A 20635-nucleotide genomic window follows, 5' to 3' on the forward strand; every position below is an offset into this window, starting at 1 on the left:
TTACATTCCACCTAACATCTCTGGAGGACAACGTGCACTAACACGACTTGCCCTAATGATGTTTCCTTTGCAGCCAGCACTACCTGGACTCAAAAGATTTGTTTTTAAATCTATAGGTCTATCCCCAGACGGATTCAAATGTGCATTTGTTATCAGAATCTGAAGTCCTAGCTTGCATTTGTAGGCGGAGTTTGGGGTTTAGCTGCTGGGGGCTATACATTATTGATTAAGTTAGCATGTTTATTAGTGATGGGGTTAAAATCAAACCACTCAAGCCTTAGAATAATTGCTTCTAGATAGTCATGCTATGAGAAAAGCAGTTTTGCAGAATAAATCTGTTATTGATTATTTGTTGTTGTAACATAATTTAATTTGTAACACGTTTGAAGGAATGTGTTTTAATTTGAGGGACTAATCCCAGTCTGTGCAGAATCAAATCCAAAATGTGATGGATTTGCCAAAGCAAGTAACATCTCATCACACTGGGAATTGGTGGAATTGGTTGATTTATTTGATTTCAAATATTGGTGGAATTTTACGTTATGCTTTTGCTTGAATTTTTTTGTTATGATTTAAATGTTTTCTTTTTGTTTTCAATGTATTTCTAGTTTAGTTAAAAAATGCTTTGTCGTTTCAGAAGCCAACTTTAGTGCCACTGAGTTATGGAAGTCAAATGTCCAGGGGTGGAATATAATGCTTTTAAAATGTAATATCGCTGACTAAAACATGGAGTCTGTTTGAAATGCATTCTGGGTGCGCTCAGAACAGCAATGGACATTTTCCCAAAGCCTCAGTGAAAGCTGCATTTTAATGTGAGCTCTGAATACTGTTTGCATTCTTTGAATAACTAGAAAAACATGTTTTTCTCGCCTATGTTAGTCTGCAGTGCTTGAAGGACTGTTTTGCCTGATAACGTTGCAGGGGCCGAAAGCTAGCTATGTTGCCTTTCGCGCTACTATCAGAAAGGGAAGTGTTTACCTCTCGGAGATTTCCATGTGACATTTCGGCTGGATGCCCATGGAGGCTTGCAACAGGTGAACTTTCTAGAAATGTACTATCCTGCATTTGTGGGAATTTTAAATTGGACAGCACCAGATTAGGAGATCAGAAGAAGCTCTCAGTAAAGGATAGACGTATCGCTTTCTTTTGCCCATTAAGCATAAATCTCTCTGTTCGCCTAGTTTGGAGTTTCCCAGCACAGATTTGGCAGAGATGAGTTCCATGGCTGGCGCTTTAACAGTGATGTATAATTAACCTTTTACTGTAGTGTTTTCTGATTGATCTATGTAATAAAGTGCCATAATGAGCCATTTCATAATCTAGCTGAGTGTGTGTGTGTGTGTGTAACTCATTGCCTTTCAAGTGTACAATGTTTTTTCAGCTAGAGTACAGGGGAGAAAGGTAAGTATGTCAGCGCCCTTCTTGGAGAAGCAAAACACTGACCATGTTTGTCATCGCACATGTTCATTCATTCTTTCCTTTCATTGTTTCTCCTACCGGACATGAATTTACCAGCACGTTTGGCATCCCTTGTCTTTTGTATTCCTCACGTGAGACCAAAATTGATTTCTCATTTGGGTGCAGGTTTACACAAACTCTGAAAAAGGTAGGGTCATAAACTGTTAATCATTAGCTAAGGACTCTTTGTTGCTTATATTTCCATATACCTTTGCTCAATTTTTCGAGACAAGTTTGCTTTGTCATTCTGCCTTCCAGGATTACTGCATGAGTCGTTTGAACACCTTGAGATTTTGAGTTCCGACGGGTTTGCTGGCATATTTGTGTTTTCATTCTGATGCTGGGGATATTCACCCCAGGATCAGTCCAATTATACTTAGCCATGTGGAGGGCTGGAAAGCAATATCCTGTGGTCAGCCACATCAAAGTCTCAAGAGAACCAAGCAACATGAATATGCATGCAGAGCTTAAGCAAACGCCTGAATGATCACTGTTTGCATGCAATATTATAGCATTAATGACCCTCGGGAGGGACGATTATGCCAACTGACAATGACCCAGTCCCTACATATACTAGGCTTTAAGCACGTATAAAGTATAGAGATAAAGGATATGAAGGTAGGGTGGTGAAGTTCAACATGCAAGTTGAATAGTGAGTAAATAAAAAAATGTAATAGTATTTAAAAACAGGCTTGTCTTTGTAGGGTATGCATTTTAATTGAAAGCTTAGTGGAACCAGAACGGGATCAAGATGCATGCAAAAGTAAAGTATTGCTATACAAAAGTGAAAGCATTTTTCCATGTTTTACTTTAATATATTCGGTGTAGCTTTAAAAAAAGAAACCCGCAGAGAGGGAATGTCTGGTTGAAAGAACTCTTGCTAGGAAATGGCTCCCTTGAGAAATACTGTCTGCTTCCGGTATCAGAACGATAGGGACGGCTCCAAAGCTCCTTGGATATGGGGGTGACCAGATTTGCAAAATACAGGCACATATAAGTAGGACTTCACCCCACCTTCAATAGCCCCCCTTTGCTGGTGGAACCCCACAATAATGTCCATTTCTTTCACTGCTCCTGCATATAAATAGTGCAGATTTGGCTGTGAATGTAAGTAAGCAGGTTAAAAACAAAGGAGCTTTTGCTCAGATTGCCAATACAGACCTTAGTATGTGTCCATTTCACAACCAGTTTGTTTATGAGGCTCAATCAGTTAATGCATGTGGCTGCTATCTGAAAGGTTGGGGGTTCGAGCCCATTCCGTGGATGGCAGGGATCTGGCTGAAGTGGTGGTATAAAATTAAAAAACGGCAGTGTTTATTTGGTTTATAAATTGTATGTTGAATTGTTGGCGAATGGATCTGGGAATGTGCCAGTGGTCACCCTCCCTTTCTCCAAAACCGGCGGTAGAGGGACCAAGGGTCCCTTCGCACGAGGCCGGGTCACCCTATCACAACTCCTGGCCCATTGTAAAATATCCCCCTGGTCTTTAAACTATCCCCCACTCCATTGCTCTCATGCTAAGTTTGTGCTCTATCAAATACAAAATGCAGTGTATTACTCCTTAACGTCTTAAATATAAGACATTTGCTTCTTCTGTAGGTACCCTCAAATTATTCAAATAAAATACAAATTATTGAAATGAAATACAGTGCTAGGCATTTTCAACCTGGCCTGAGCACCCAAAGTTATTTTAACCACTTAGCAGCACAGAAGTTAATTCAGTTGGGTAGCCTTGCACCCCGACAAAAACAAATGGAGGTTATTATTTTCCAGGTAGTTCTGCAGCCACCTAGAAGTAGTGAAAGGGAAGGTAATTACATTCTATGTCAAGACAGGAGGCAAACAATATGCATTACTTTCTTTATTGCTGCCATTCCAGCACTTCAAAACACAAACATTTAAACTGGTATTTACTGAGAGAAAAAGGGTAAAAGCACTGTTTAAAATTCAAGCTCAATTACTCCCTTTTCTGGTACTACTAGTCCAATGAGTCTCTTGGCTTCTGGTAGTTCTGAGGCTCCACTCATCCACCTATCCGGTGCCTGCTCGGGGTATAAGATCCTCCAGCCCCAGGTCCCTTGCTCTATTTTTGCTGCCTGACGAAGTGAACTCATTGGTGTTAGGCTACCGGCCCCGCTCCACACATTCTCGCATACGCGCTGCTGAAAAAGGCGCATGTTAGGACCCGGGGGAGCAGGAGGCTTCTAAGCTTCCCAGCATCCCCCGGGCCGTTCTGATCGTTCGCGCTTATTCCAGTCAGCATGGATAGATGCGTAGCACAGGAGAAAGCGATCTGAAGGCCAGATTCAATTACACAAAATTAGGAGCCATGGCGCCGCATGGGACCGGTGGTCCCGATGGTGCTCGGTGCAAAGTTTGGATCCCATTTCTTCCCCTGTTGTGTATGTTCTCAACTTTCTTGCAGGTAGATTTCAGGACGGCTGCATCTACAGGACTCTAGGGGTCTATAGGTCAGTGTTGTCGGTAGGACACGACAAAGTAGAAGGGGGCCCTATAGGAGAGCACCCACCAGTCGTGCGACAGCTAAAAGGGATAAAGTTGAAGAGACCGTCAGAACCCAAATACGCAGTCTAATGGGATGTACAGGACGTCTTGCAACTCTTTCTTAGATGGCCAGAGAACAACAGTCTTTCCCGCTCTCAACTCTCAGAGAAGCTGGCGATGCTGCTGTGTTTAGCAGCTTACCGTAGAGTGTCCGATGTCAAGGCCCTTGAAGTGGATAGGAAGATATTTTACCCGGAAGGGGTGGCCTTTAACAGCGAAAAGAACAAAGAGCGATTCCAGAAACATTTCCTACCGTTAATTCGCAGAGAATAAGAAACTATGCGTAGCTCAATGTATTAAGGATGAGGCAGCGACAGCTCAGATTAAGCCGCAAGGTGTGACGCAACTGCTTATAGTGCGTAGAAAGCCCTTTCATGCCGTAGCAACAGCGACAATTGCTAGGTGGGTGAGAGAAGTGATGCAATGGGCTGGGATAGCCTTATTCGGCACGCATCCTGTTAGAGGTGCCATGGCTTCTAGAGCTTTCGCAGCAGGCATTTCTTTACAAGACATACTGAAATCAGCAGATTGGTCTTCAGAATCTACGTTTAAGATGTTTTATTTCAAACCTGTATCGGATATGGCTAATAGGGTGGTAGCAAGCTGTGAACAAGCATATAATTCTTGCCCCCTGTCTTGACGTAGAATAAAGATTGCCCATACTTACAGCGCAGGCCAGTCTTGAATCTATTAAAGACATGGAGCCGAGCATTATAACCCACCCAGAATGGTAAAAGTCTTGATGAATGTCATGTACCTGCATGTTGTACAGAGACTTTGACGCATTCCCACCCTCATGATGTTGGTTTCATTCCTTGTGGGTGACGAGCAGAAAACGTCTTGATGGACAATGAAGGACCGCAAGCTTGGATCATGGCAGGGTAAGTTGTCCCGTTGGACCAGTGGAGCTGGAGCCGCAGTGTAAAGGGATCTGCTGGACATCCATGGTGTTGGACTATTTTGTTTCTAGAAGTTGGACGTTTATGCATGGATTTCCGTTAACGACAAAGAAAGAGGAAGGGACCTGGGGCTGGAGGATCTTATCCGCCAAGCAGGCACCGGATAGGTGGATGAGTGGAGCCTCAGAACTACCATAGGCCAAGAGACTCATGGAACTAGTAGTACCAGAAAAGGGAGTCCTTGAGCTTGAATTTTAAACAGTGCATTTACCCTTTTTCTCTCAGTTTGCAAAGAAAACAGTAAATACCAGTTTCAATGTTTGTGTTTTGAAGTGCTGGAATGGCAGCAATAAAGTAAGTAAAGCATAATGTTTGCCTCCGTGTCTTTAATAGAATCAAGACTGGCCTGCGCTGTAGGCATGGGCAATCTTCATTGTCCCTCAAACACTATAGGAGGGTTCCGTTTATAATTCAAATTCAAGGTCTAAGTATTTGAAGAAGAACTGGATCTTTAAGGACTTTGCCTATTTACAAATGTAGAGCAATTGCATGGATGGAGTAAAAGAACCTTCTGGGAGTGTTACCACACAGCTTATCTGTCACAGTTTACAGCTTGCAGATGAAACCAGATAATTGAATATCTTGAGTTATGATGTATTTTGTAAAAGTGTTTATTTTTTCTGTACCTTCATTTACAGACCAAATAGATACACAATCTTCTTTTCTTTATTTGCAGGCAGTGGCAAAGATGATGTCAGTGGATTGCCGTTGCCATGGAGTTTCTGGCTCCTGTGCTGTGAAAACCTGCTGGAAAACGATGTCTTCATTTGAAAAAATAGGCAATTATTTGAAAGAGAAATATGAGAACAGCATACAGATATCTGAAAGATTCAAAAGAAAAGTGCGCAGGAAAGAAAAGGACCAGCGCAACATACCCATCCACAATCAGGATCTAGTATACACCCGCAGTTCCCCAAATTACTGTGTAGAGGATCAAAAACTGGGGATTCCAGGTACACGCGGGCGAGAATGCAACCGCCCCTCGGAAGGACCTGATGGGTGTAACCTCCTTTGTTGTGGGCGAGGTTACAACACTCATGTGGTTAGACACGTGGAAAGGTGCGAGTGCAAATTTATGTGGTGTTGCTATGTGAGATGTAGACGGTGTGAGAGTGTGACAGATGTTCACACCTGTAAGTAAATAGGACAGTTGGAAAGTAGGTGGAGGAAGAAGCAACATCAACCAGCTATGAAATCAAGTATCAGCCGCCCTCCAGCCCTGACCACTCTTCACTTTGAGAGGCTACGTCTTGCAAGATGAAATACTCGCAACTTGGACCTGCCGTTCCAGTCCATTTTGGAAAGCAAAACACTGGCAACGTGGACTATGCAAGTCGCCCTAACACGGTGCAACACAGGCAACCGATAGAAAGCGGCATTGGCAGGGAAACGTTTGCAATGGGCACTATGCCTTTATTCTTCCAACAAAGAGAAGTGGAAACGTGTTTCTGGACATAATTCAATTATGAAAAAACAGAGGCAGGTCATAGTAGGCTATTGGCCTACAGAACAAATTGCATCTAACTCGTACAAAACCATTCTTTACCCATGGCAAACCAATTCCAATGAATTCAATGAAGTCAAGGAAACAATGCACTTGTGTGGAGTTCATTCCGTTTGATAAAACCGAACGTCAACGAAATCAATTACAGTGAAATACAACAGAGAAAGCGAACAATAAACAAGGCGCCCGAAGGCGAGCAGTGGAGAATCTTCCTATAATACGCGAGAGAGACGAGGAAATGGAACGAGATCTAGGGGTGGGGTCTGCATCCGCAAATGAGAGGCACAGGGGAACATTATCTATAAAGATGGAAATCACTGGTTCCTAGTCCGAAGGATCCACTGAAAGAAGAACAGAGAAAGTATCTTACGAGGTCTTGCCATTCGAACAATGCTGCCTGACAGCAGTCACTTACACCCCCCACTGGGCCAGCCGTGTATCTGAAGGGCCAGAGAACACTTAACTCTGATTAAATACATGGCTGGCCACAGCACTGAAGAAAGGACATTGGACCCAAACTACAAGGAACACCCGTTTCCCAAATATAGCTGGCCGTGGGAAACATTCATTGAGGTAGCTGACCAGATCACAACCCTAGACATGCTTGGAAGAGAGGCACAGCTCACTGCTGCCAGTAGGACCGCCAGTACACTGGTAGATCTGCTTTGCCCGTGACCAAGTAGAGCCAATTCAAACCTCGGGTAGGATAGTGATATGACCGTTTAAACTAAAAGCCATCTACTCATAATTACAGTGAATCACTGGAGACCCTGTCAGGCGAGTCCAAAATTGTTTTAATGCTAATGCAGCGGTGTACAGATGTTGAGTATGCTAAGTTGATGGCTGCTGGTCTGGTAACCTCTAGCATATGGTTCTAAGCAGAACAAACACACCATCCTATCTAGAAACCCTGTACCACGTCTTGGTACTACTCTGACCAGGAAACATAATGCTAGACATCAGGGAACTGTTCCCGGGATCTCCTTGCTGAAGCAATTACCACTGTAAGGACTCAAACCAGTTTAGACGTCTGGAACGTCAAGGTAAGGTAGGCGAGTGGCTTGGGACTAAGGTCCTCGTTGACTAGATGGGGTGGTGAACCCTTCAGTCACACACAAAGCACAAATAAGCACACTATTTTTGGCCAGTCAAAAGTTCAAACGTGAAAGTAAATATTTAATAACATCAAATCACACAGGAAAAATAAAAAAGGGTCCAAACAATATGATGATAAAAAAAATCATATGGATTGGTTCAAATAGTGATGCGCTTTTGGAAAATTAGAAATTTCAGAAATAGATTGTAAATGTGCTCTTCTTACTTCCGGTGAGCTGTCAAAGCTTTCATCCTCCCAACTGATAAATAATAAAGCTTTATTCACAGACCTATTGTCAAAATGCTCCATCTTGCACTGCAGTTTCAGAATAATCAGCCAGCTTCCATACAGTGAATGGCAGAGCCCGTCTTAACTGATGTTTTGTAAAATGGTTGTGGACTAAACTAGAAAGATCTGGTGGGCTCTCTGAAAGGATATACCTTTGGGAAACAGGATAGGATAAATCAACTGCGACTGTCAGCAAGTTGCAAGATATTCGGCTTCATTGCTACGAGGTGCTTTGCCACTTTTGAGAGGATTCTGGGTGCTTGGAAGCTGGACCTCGTTTCACAAAAAGGGCATAGCATTTCCTTTGAGTTGAACCCCATCCAGATTGTAGGATATCCAAGACTCAAGGAAGGGGGGCTAATGTTTATCCTACTTATTGAGGCTAACGGTTGTGTCACACACACACAGTGTGAGGACCACAAACGCAATCAGGAACCCTCTCAGATTGTACAGACTGGCACAAAGGAGTTCAAAGAAACAGTGCCCGCCACTCACACGTACTCCCTTTATCGTTTTTTAAGATTGGGAGATGGGTCCTTTCCATTCGGGGCCTTTTCAATAATCTTCCTTCAAAGTGAACAATAATACATTATCACTTTTAGGGGACTGTGCTGCTTATTTGCAAACTGTACCAAGGGTCCCAGGAAGGGATGAGACTTTAAATTGACAAGAAAGTAAATGGCATTACACAGATCAGCTTTAAAGTAGAAGTATGTTTCAGGGATTGGAACCAGCTCACCCAGCCCCCGGGCATTTGGAAGGTGCAAAAGGATTCTTTGCGACAAATTGTTCTAAGGCTGGCTGCCTTGGGCTAAAGCATTGACAACATGTCTACTGCTCTGCAGGAGTACAGGGATGAGTAGTGCCTAAACTGCCTGTTCAGCACTTCACTACTTCTAAACCAACAATGATCCCTGTCATAAGGGAGAAATGGGCACAGCCCGAATGCTATACCTCCTTCAGCTTATGTGGTAGCAGGCTATATCTTCAGAAGGGGTGTGAGATGATAACAGTAGTAACCCAAACAACTTTAGTACACTATTTTCTAAATATAAGAATTTCCAATCAAGGTTCTATTAAAATATAGACTTTTAATCAAACAATAAAATGCAATCAACTGACTAAAACACTAGCAAAAGCCCACTCCTGTAAAGAAACACAGAACTGCATACTGTTATAGAATGGCACCCTGGGTAGATGAACAGGAACTTAATTTGCACAATATCAATGTTTAAGTATGTCTTCGAAGAAAAAGCCAGAGAAAGGGGGCTAAAGAGTCACTATGGTCCCAAAGGTCAACCAGGGGCACAGGGCCACTTCACCATACCTTATTTTTGCTTTTGCGACAGGACAGTGTCAAGTCAGGTATGGAAGAGCTTTCTGAGGCAGTGATTTGGCTTTGAGTTGGTGGGCTGGGTCTAGCATGCAGTGCGTTCCAAGCAGCAGTGCGGCTAGAAGAAGCTTGTGAAAGGCAGGCAATGTCCAGATCAGTGTAGCTCACAGGCATTTCAATGCAGGGATCAGTGCCCAGAGCTGTTCTTTGACTTCTCGGTTGCAGGGAGTTCCCAAATCCACAGACAAGATGAGTACTTCTGTTCTACAGTCTGCTCCAGGGAGTTTGAATGCCACCCACAGAGGATCCTTCACCTCCTCTTAACAGGAGCCAGATTCCAGTCCAGCCAGCAGTGAAGCCATGGCCCAGCAGCAGTTACCCACACTGTTATCCGGGTATGATTAGGGGACAGAAATCTCTACCTTGAACGACTTCTGTCTTCACCTCTATGATAGAGGACTTTAGAATAGACTGCCGGCTAACAGAAGTCCAAAGTGCATCCTTCTCTTGAAGGTCCAAAGATTAATCAAAGAATGAGGGGCCTGGGGGTCAGGGGAGCTGGGGGGGGCTCCTCTCCTTTTAATGGCGAAATATCACAGGGGATTAATCCAAAGCTGTAAGTGGTCCACTCCCTGTTGTTTTAACAAGTCCCTTTGCCCTATGAGATCACACCTTCACACCTAGAGTACCTTGCTTGCAGGAAATAGGGAGGACAGGAAAGGGAAGAGAACCCAAAATGAAAACAAGCTAGTGAGTCCCTTCTCCAAGCATATCTTCCAATTCTGGTCACTCTAAACCCACCCCTACCAAGGCTTACTGGTGTCAAAGGAACTCCAGTTATCAGCACCCTGGTGTGAGGCTGGCTTTGTTATCCGATTGCTGCCTCTGAAGCCCCGTTCCCGAGACATCCTGGGGATGTTTTTATGCCCTGGGGGAAGGTGTTACTCTTCCTTTTGCAATTTCCTGGCTGTTGTTCCATATGTCAGCTGTGGAGAGAGTCAGCCTAGATGTCAGTATACATCAGTCCTGTCATAGTTAGGCCCTGCTCACAGATCTGACACTAGTGCGATATCAAATTGCTGTGGCTTTATAACTGAGTCATTCTAGCAATCACCATGTCAAACCAGGCATGGCTTGTAATTACAAATGTATATTCCACCAGATTGTCTAGATTTCACAATCATTTGAATTTAGATCAGGTGCAGACAGTTACGATGCCACCAATGCCTGCAGGTACTTTGTGTCTCAGCAGTTGCCAGGGCTGCACAATTGACCTTTGAACTTTCTCTGTGCCACTGTAGAGCCGACACTTTAGATGATGGTAGACTCCTTACAGCAAGGTACTTGTGTATAATATAAATCTTGCATGGAGCATTTAAAAAAAGGGGGGGACTGATTAGCAGACCACCCATTCACTAACAGAATTACCTGCCTATTTTTATTTTAATAAAAATCAAAAATGTTTGGGCTATCCTGCCCGTGCAGAAGGCAATTTGTCACAGGAGTCGTCTCTTCTCCAGACAGTAACAGTTCCCTCAGGTTGGCAAGGGGCATGGAGTCACCAAGGGGCAATGAGCCGCCTAGGCATGGTGATATCGAAAAGGATAAACAGGAACCAGTTCAAAGCAAGAACAACTTCCCTCTCATTTGGATAATTTCTTGATTTAAAATGAAATGTGTAGAATGCCAGTGTGTAATCATTTGAAAGGCCTCCTTATCATCCAAGTTCTATTTAGTTTGGTGGGCTTTGAAGTGGTAGATCTATGCAGCGGGCAGAAGAGAGCAGGTTTACGAAAAGGGGAAGGGCTTTAAGTCACCTATCCATTTGTGAGCAGTCTGAACTTCACCAGACATCTGTCATTAAAGGTTGTCCATCACGGTATGCTTCACAGCACATGCACAGCACAAAATATCAATGGCTGCTTTTATCCTAGTCAGAGAATTGCCGCTTTTCACATCCTATTCCAGACAACTCTTTGGTAGCACAACAAGTCAGATACTGCTTCTGTCCCATTGAAACATTCTGCCCTTTTTAGTTTCCTCTCTTGTTCACATCATCATGGGCTTGCATTTTCTGGGTTAGGGCTGTCAAATCCACAAAGCAAGACATTTCCTTAAAATAGTTCCCCTTGTATGCTTTTTCACCAAGGGTAAATAAATCAGACCCCTTTTAAAACATTTACACAATTTTAAAACCTTAATATCTTCATTGACAATAAAATAGGCATACAAACATGGTTAAGATTTAAACGGATAGAATAGGCCATTTCGGCTAACAAGCCACACAGGCTGCAGCGGCAGCCAGTAGCCATCCCCGTAAGTTCACCTACCGTTCAGTGCTACTGAGAAATGCATTGTGGGTATGTAAATTAGCTCAGAATCATGCTTTGTCAGAAAATAGTTTGTGGCTTGTAGGGCAGCACTGGTTTATACATAAAATCGTTTTTTTTAATATTGCGCTTAATACTGAAGAGGTTTGTAAACGCAGACACGGGATTCGAATCTGGGTTGCTCTGCGCCGTCTTGCTTCCAATACGAACGTGTTACCACTGAGCTATACTACATAGCTTTACCAACCCACGACCAACAGTTCTCAAGGATTCAGACAACCACATATATGTTTCACCCTCATCAGGGATAATCAGGAGGATAGCTCAGAGGAAACACTCTTTTCTGGCGAACAAGACACCAAGCAACTTGGGTTTGATACCGGTTCCTGTGCTTAGAGGCAGAGTCTGGCATGAAGCACGATAGAAAAACCTAACTTAATGTAATTAGCATGAGTGACTTCTGACTTGCTTATGCTTTGAACATTAGGGTCTGCTTAGCAAACACCATCAATATTATAGTGGGTTTAAAAAGTAGGAAACCTTCTACCTGAAATGTGAGAGTAGTGTAAGCAATTTCCACCAACTAGCCACCGTGCCAACTAGACGCCTTCCCTAGAAGGTCACCTCCAATTCGGAGCCATTGAGTAATGGATTGAGAGTATGAGAATTAGCTCAAAAGCATGCAATCTGCTCCATAAATTGTAATTTTCTTATAAGGCAGTACTATTTTATACATAGATTTATCAAGACAGACAGCTCCCAAGGATGCAGACAACCTCTTGTGTGCTCCACCCCCATTAGGGATCATGCGTGTGGTATAGTCTGACATCTTTGTGATTGGAGCATTAGGGTTTGTTAAGCAATAACCCCAATTGTTATGGTGGGTTTAAAAAAACATGAAGAAACTCTCCTACATGATGTGTGAGCGTAGGCTATGCTGTTTCATTCAACAAGCAACCCATGCCCCAGCAGCCAACCATGCAACTAGAATGAACAAGTACATTATTGCATAATTCCGCATGTATTAAGATGTGCACTTCCCAAGTCCTGCATGTTATAAAAACAAAGCACTTTAGATTGCAGTTAGATATACTTTAGAACAGCAGTTAACTTTGCAGGCCTGACCCTCACACAGGGCACTTATACTAAAATGAGCGCACCACGTGCTGGGGGTGAAGGCTTGCATATATTTCATCAGTGGCTCGAAAAGAGAGCCTTGATGAGATATGAGCTTCAATCAAATGCCCCAATCCGGCACTATGCCCTTAATACTACTGTAAAAGTGAAAACCTAAATGTTGCAGTATATTCTCACTTTGCACTCCTTTTGCCATGGCTGGTGGCATGACTGTATGAAGAATAAGGGACACTGTGGGTGCCAATGGCTGCTGAGAGAAACTGCTTTTGACCTTTTGTTAGCTGATAGAGGAAAGGAAGCCTCCATATCCTTTCCCACTACCAGGTTTTATGCATCTGTGCAGATGAACACCAACAGGCTGACGTGAGAGAGGCGGCCCAGAATTCACTGCTCTGATGCAAGAGGAAACACTTTAGATTGTACTGGGATTCTTCATGGTGGTGAAGGCAGCAGGGTGTCTGTCTCGTGAGGTAAGGACATACTGTGGTCAAGTAAGGACTGTGATGAAGAAGGTATGAGATCATGTTTTCTACCATCCAGTTCGAAGAACTCACAGAAAACAGCTACAAAAACGTATTCAAACGGCAGCACTTGTAGTCGTTATCTGTCTAGCAAGAGACCCCATGCAGGGGAATTCACCCTGAAGAGTGCAACTAGTAACTTTGATTTGTTTGCAGTGTTCCGATCTTTATTTCAAGGTCACAGGCTCACTTTTATATCCGAAACTCAAAAGTAAAAACAGTTTCTGTTGCAGGGGCTGCACACTAAGTTAACATGTATGTGCAAGATAAAAGCAATAGAAGAAAGGGGAAAAGGTGCTTGGAAAGCTAGCTCATTGCAGATTTGTGCAACCTTTTGATATGTAATTTAATTTTACACTAGTGTTATGGTGTCTGAATGATTTCAATATCTAGTTTGTGTGTCATGGCTAAAAGATTTCAAAATCAAAAGGGAAGCAACGTTACGTTTCAATGCACTTAAAAATGCAGTTGTTGCTAAAAATGTAAACAAGTGACATTGCAATTCTGTTATATATAAATAAATACAATATTTTGGAATATTACCATAATATAAAATGGACTTCAAACATTAAGTGTGAAATGTGATTTCACTTGTGTACGTACACTTGTATGAAAGCAAAATACTAAGTTTATTTTTGTAAATATTTAAAATGTGCAAATTAGACAAGACACTAAAAAGCAATGTATATCTCTGAAGGAAAATGTACAATCCTGAAATGTATTTGCATTCGGATGGTTAGGATTGTATTACTTGTCTTTTGTAAACCTTTACTTATACAGCTATAAGCACAAGACAGTGCATAGTGTTTTTGAATAACCATACACACAACAATATTGTGCTGTTGAATAATTAGTTGTGCTTATTTTGAAGCTCTATAAATGCTACGTGAGGTGTGTAGAATCTGTTTTGCAGCCTGCATAGTTTGTACTAATTTTCTATAAATTGACATATCGTCTATGCGCTTGTATGTCTTCCTGCTGTATAGTTAAATGAGCCATTGTTGACGGAATAGGTTTGGTAGGACATCTTGCTCCTTGTCAAAGTGTGATGGCGGGGACCTGGTACGTTTGCACTGAGGCGTAGCCGGGTCGCTGCCGCCAGATTTTCATCATTTGCACTGCAGGTTGCAAAAGGAAAGGGCGAAAGGCACAGCCTCCACATTTTTCATTTGCACTGTGGGGTGCAAACGTAAAGAGTGAAAGGCGGTGCCCTGCAGTGCAAATGATGACAATTTGGCAGCATGGAACGGGCTACGCCTCAGTGCAAATGTACCAGGTCCCCAATGTCAAATTACGACAAGGAGCACAATGAGCTCCTTTGTGTTTTGGGTTGGACAAAATAAAAAAAATGTTTACAAAAATACCAAAATAAAAAGTTCTACTTTCAATTTAAACTGAAAGGCAGAGATTTTCTTAGTTTGCTGCTGCACCTCCACAAATAAGACAAGCGTTTAAAAAAAGTATGTTCAGTGCCCAGCGTTAGGCCCTCATGAGGGTTTTATGAGAGTGAGGCACATGACACTTTGTAACACATCTATTTTGTTTTGAGGAGATAATCTGCAGTTTTCACGAAACTGGAGGTCTGTGGCAGAGACCAGAGAGGGTAATCCATGTTAAAGTGAACACAACCTATGACAAGTCCCCAGCCAGGCCCTTAATGGTGGAGAAAGTAAATCTGTGCAACACGATAGCAGGCCCCCCAGAGAGGAAGCCCGTACCTTAGAAGAGCTGTGCAAATAAGAAAAGCCCTGGAGAGAGGAACGGGCAGGTCCCAGCAGAACTACAGACTAATCACTGTACCGGTCAGGTGAAAAGACAGGTACCAGCTGAGTCATCGGCAGAGACACCAGAGCCGCTTGGAAGAACGCTTCTGGTCTCAGAGACACTGTGAACATAGGGAGGCACCAGTGCCCCCCACACCTTCCCTCGGGAGCAGTGTAGCTGGTGGTCCCCTCAGGCGGCAAGGAAGACCCGCAGCCTCGGACGTCCCACGAGTCACCCGATCCGAAGGAGTGAGCGAGCAGGGGCTGACCCCGGGGAGTGTGGCAATGCTGTAGGAGCAAAGGAGGTGAGACGCACGTGGAAGGGGAATCGCTGTGACATCACGGCTGCAGCCGCTGAGGTGGTTGGGCTGCCGGTGGAGAAGAACGGGGAGAGCTATGATCGACCACACAGGGAAGGATGGGTTCTAAATTGAAAGGTCACCAGTGGGGAAGAAAAGGAGAGGGAAAAGGAGACTGATCAGTTTCCCCAAAACAGGCTGGAAGCACTATAGGATACAGAATGCTGTAATTGGGGGTGCATGGTTGAAAATGGGGGTGCAAAAGAGAATATTGCACAAACTACAATGGGTCTGGACCGTGAAGGAGTGAGGCACCGCTTGGGTTAACCAGATGGTTGAGGAAACCACAAAGGTCCGGGTAGAAACATGGGCTGTTTTCCACCCGCTAGGGTGGCATGCTTGTATACTGTGCCCTAACCGGACAAAGGGGTGGAGAGGTGGGAAAGCAGGGGGGTGGTGAGGGGGATGTGGAGGAGCCTCTAGGGCAGAGCTGGACAAGACTAATGGGGAAAGAACCGAGAAAGGGCACAGGGTGCAGGGGAAGAAATCAATCCAATGAAACCACTGTTGATACTGTCTCATAACGTCAGAGGAATGAATACCCCCGTAAAGAGGAAAAAGATTGCATTACAAATGAAGAGGGGTGGGGCTGACATAACACTGCATGAAACGCACATTAAAAAAGGGGACAGCCATAAAATGCATATACACCAATTTTCCCAAATCTACCAGGCAAATGCAAGTAATAAGACAGCAGGGGTACTAGTGGCCTTGAAAGATTCCTTGGGGGCAAAAGTAATGAAAACACTATCGGACCCCAATGGGAGATACATCTTCCTACAAATATTGCTGGAGCGGAAAGGGATGCCGTTAGGGACCATTTACACCCCTAATGTGGGACGGGAAGGGTTCCTACTTCAGCCACTTGCGGAATTACAAAAGTTTTGCAGTAGGGGAAGTTTTACTTACAGAAGATTTTAATGTAGCGTGGGAGCCGGTGGGGGATAGGAGTGGCAGGGGCGCAAACAAAGGACAACACCCATCTAAAGCATTAAGAGACCAGTTAGCTGATATGGCTATGAGAGATCTATGGCGTGAGAAAATGGGACGGGAACTGGGATACACATGTTATTCCCACATACACCACACCTTCTCCAGAATAGACTGCATGGGGCTCCCCGGGAATCTTAGGAACACTGGTAGATATCAAGATAGACCTGATTGCCCTGTCTGCCCATGTGCCCATGCAGATCTTTCTGGGGGCACTCAAGCGAACAGCCCTTTATGGTCCTGGAGGTTACCACATGAACTACTTAGAGATGGGGCGATTCGGGAGGTGGTGAGGGACAAAATAATAGAATACTTCAAACTAAACGACACACAGGGAGTCGCCTCAGGTAGAGTCTGGGATGCCTTCAAAGCGGTAATGTGGGGGTAGCTAATCTCCATTAGGGCAACCAAATGGAAAGAGTGACCGATTAGAAACAAATGGAAAGAGAATGACAGATTAGAAAGAGACCTGGAGGCAGACCTGGGGGAGGCTCAGAAAGAATTAGCAGAGGACAGGAGCAGGAAGAAGGCAGAAAAAGTGAAAGAGGCTCAGAGACAACTTAATATGTTCAGATCCGCCAGAGCCGAAAGGGTCCTTCTGTGCCAGAAGCAGCAATACTATGTCAGGGCCAATAAAGCTGATCAGATGCTTGCAAGGCTGTTAAAACAACAGAGGGAGCAACGCCATATGGGGGGTATCAAAAAACCAGATGGGTCCATGACCACCTACTCAGAAGAGATCACACAGGTCTTCGCAGTATACTACAAACAACTCTACTCTTAAGAACATCCGAATGAGTCCAGGATAAAGGCTTTCTTAGATGGGGTCCAGCTCACCAAGATATCGGAGGAGTGCAGGGGAAACCTGGATAGGGAAATCACGGAAGAAGAGGTGGAAAGGATGATAAAGAGTCTCCCACCTAACAAGGCACCCGGTCCAGACAGTTACACTGGGCAGTTTTATAAAATATTCTGCAACGAGTTAAAACGTTCTCTTACCCGGCTATATAACTCATTCGAGGAAGGAGGTGGGGTGACCAGCACGATGACCGAAGCAAAGGTAGTGCTGTTTGAAAACCCAACAATGATCCCACTAACTGCGGGTCATACAGGAACATTGAGCTACTGTACACAGACATGAAAATAAATGCCGGGATTTTAGCAGAGAGAATTAAGGGGGTGTTGCCTGGAGTTATTGGATCCGATAATCTGGCTTTATCCCCGGGAGTCAAACGTGGGACAATACAAGAAGGGTGATCCACCTCCTAGAGAAGCTAGAAGGGAGCTGGCTACCGGCTGCATTGATCTCTCTTGACGCTGAAAAAGCATTCGACAGGGTGGAATGGTCCTACCTATTCCAGGTGAAGGAGCGGATGGCGTTCGGGCCAAACTATATACAAATGTTAGAGGCAAATTATAGAAATTGCTCGATCAGGCTGGCAGTGAACGTGCCGATCTCAGAAACCATAAAAGTAGAATGTGGAACCAGGCAGGGATGCCCGCTATCCCCCTATTTGTACACTATCTACCTTGAACCCTTGTTGTCCATAATAAGACAAACCAACGAAATCAAAGGGATCCCGTTTGGGGAGAAATACACAAAACAGCCACCTACACGGATGACATGCTCCTGAAACTATCAGAGCCGATCTCCTCCATCCCGGCCTTGGTAGGAATGCTAAGGGAGCAGAAAGGGGTATCAGGGCTCAAAATAAACATGGGCAAGTCAGAGCTGCTACAGATTGTGCTTTCCAGGGAGCTGTCCTCCGCCCTACGGAGGTGCTCACCTTTCCACCTGGCAGAAGGGAATATAAAATATCTAGGGATTAAACTAACTAGTAGCTTTTCAGCACTGTATAAGGCACATTTTCCCAGCCTAATCCTAGAGACGCATGCAGACCTGGCCAAGTAGTCACTGCTGTGAATATCGTGGTTGGGGCGCATTAACACGATAAAGATGGCGACCCTCCCTAGGCTCTTATTTAAGTTCCAGTCCCTCCCTATTGCGGTCCCGATGGGCTTTTTCCGCAAAATGAATGCAATAATCCCTAAATTTATCTGGCAAGGCAAACGCCCGAGGATAGCTCTAGATCTCCTGATGACCCCAAGACAGAGCAGAGGTTTGGGGCTGCCAAACTTATTAAGACACTACGAAGCCGCTCAACTGAGAGTGGTACAGGAATGGTTCTCCGGTAGCAAGGTCAAGATTTGGGCCAGGATGGATAGGGTGGTGGCAGGGTGCTCTCTGGATGGGCTGCTGTAGCTGCAGGGCACCGATAGGTCCCCCCCATAGCCAGACAGAGTAAGGTGCTCCGGGTAACGTGCGATATTTGGGACAGATGGCTCAGGCGAGGATACTTGTCTTTCATACTGTCTGCTTTTATTCCTAGGTTTAATAATCCCACCGTCTCCCCAGGCATGTGCAGAGGGTCGTTTAGCCGATGGAAGGGAAGGCGGGTAGAGGGGGGGTGCGTGAAGATTAGAGATATGGTGTGGGATAGAGAAATTGCTAACTTTGAAGAATGTAAGACTCAGGTAGGGCTGTTGGAGAAGACGGGTATGAATACTTCCAGGTGAGGCACTGGTTATGTGAAAAGGAGATTAGACATTCGGCGACCAGGTCCCTAACAAAATTCGAAACCTTTATTACCACGCAGTCTCGGGACAAACATCTGTCTCAGATCTTTACTCTATTCTCCTAGAGGGTGCAGGGAAAAAGAGGTGGCCCTATCAGATAGCCTGGGACGGCACGCTGGGAGGGTCTCTTGAGGAACATCCCAAAAATGACTAGGTCCCTACAGACTCGAGAGGCTTGGTACAAAATGATGCTGGCAATGGCAGTACACCCCCAGCAAACTCCCCAAAAAATGTAAATCCACGTTGGGGGAATGGTGGAAAGGGTGCGGGGGAATTGGGGACTGGGAACATATTTGGTTGGGATGTCCCAAGATCAAAGAATTCTGGAAGGAAGTCACCAGGCCCCTGCAAGACATAGCCTCCTGACAGTAGTAGAGAAATGATGTGGCCTGGTGGACCTGGAGCAACTAAGCACCTTTAAGCCACAGAGGAGAGCCCTGATGACGTTGCTTATAGCGGCCTGGCAGGTCATCGCAAAAAATTGTAAGCAAAAAGACCCACCCTCGCAAATTTGCTGGCTATGGAAAATATGGGACATCCTAACTCTAGAATGGATCACATATAGGATACAAGGGGACTCTGGTAAGTTACACAAAGACTAGGGAGAAGTACTTGCCTTTTTTAAAAGTGATTACCTACAACAGTGGTGCCCACAGAATATATGGATCTTGGACATACAATGATTGATCTAAAGGTCACCCGATCCACCCCGTTATCCCTTGTGGTCATGGATAAACTCTAACATCTCGATTATCGTCTGGCTCCTAGAGGGGAGTGAGTTGATACTGTTGATAATGTTTCTATGAAAATGCCACTAAAATAAATAAAAACAAAAGTGGCGATATCACCCAGCTCTCAGTGACGAATGTGATAAGACATTGGGGTTTCCCCCACTTTGCATTGTGGCACTTGTAGTCCTTCCTTTATGATGGTAAATAAAACTGCATGTACTTCGCAGAAATGAAAAATGATGGGTTAAATACTGGGCTTGTAGAACATTACTTGAGAGCTCTACATTTGCAAATGCGTTGAGAAATAAGTGTACATTAAGGAGTAGTGCCACCTAAGTGAAAAAGTGGCCATTCTTTTTCCAACATTATATCATGTTATGTTGTTATGGTACACCACTACCGTTTACACGACTTTGTGGCGTTGAAATGGCTGTAATGGCCTTCAAAATGTACTTGGAATTTACCTTGCAGGAGTATTACTTTTGTGTTACAGCAGAAAAACATGTACTGCTACTTGTAGATATCAAGCAATCAGTGGAAACAAGTGAAAATTAGCATGCAACCTGCATATGTATGTTTGAAATTTAGTACGGCTGGCTGGACATTTCACTCTTCGGAGGCCAATTAAAAGTAGCATATGGATGGGTAATAGTAACCTAAATTGAACGATAGTAAATGGCATGTTTAAAGCAGCTTGTGAGTCTTTGCAGTCAGAAGTTTTATAACTTGACATTTCATGGTCCATGTGGTTACTTTGCTTCCTCTCCTTATCGCGTTGTTCTCACGCCTTCACCTTTCCCCACTTTATGCATCCTCTCTGGGACCTGGCAGCCTTTGGAGTGGACATTCCCACTGGTTGGAAGATGGCAGGGAGTGGTGTCAGTTTCAATAAGACATAATACATTATCTTAATTTCTACTATAACAAAAACCCCACATGATTTGCTTTGCATTTATACTCCACT

General features: G+C 44.2%; 1 protein-coding gene across 1 annotated transcript in view; it reads left to right on the forward strand.

Annotated features, from left to right (window-relative positions):
* The window catches only part of WNT16 (Wnt family member 16), a 205662-nt gene extending 195966 nt beyond the window's left edge, over positions 1–9696 (forward strand). Inside the window, exon 4 of the mRNA XM_069629080.1 lies at positions 5659–9696. Coding sequence (XP_069485181.1) covers positions 5659–6123 — 465 coding nt within the window. The 3' untranslated portion in view covers positions 6124–9696. The remainder of the gene's footprint in view (positions 1–5658) is intronic.
* The last annotated feature ends 10939 nt before the right edge of the window (positions 9697–20635 follow it).

The sequence above is a fragment of the Ambystoma mexicanum genome, chromosome 12, assembly GCF_040938575.1.
Source record: "Ambystoma mexicanum isolate Mex_15411 chromosome 12, UKY_AmexF1_1, whole genome shotgun sequence".
NCBI classification, from domain to species: Eukaryota; Metazoa; Chordata; class Amphibia; order Caudata; family Ambystomatidae; genus Ambystoma; species Ambystoma mexicanum.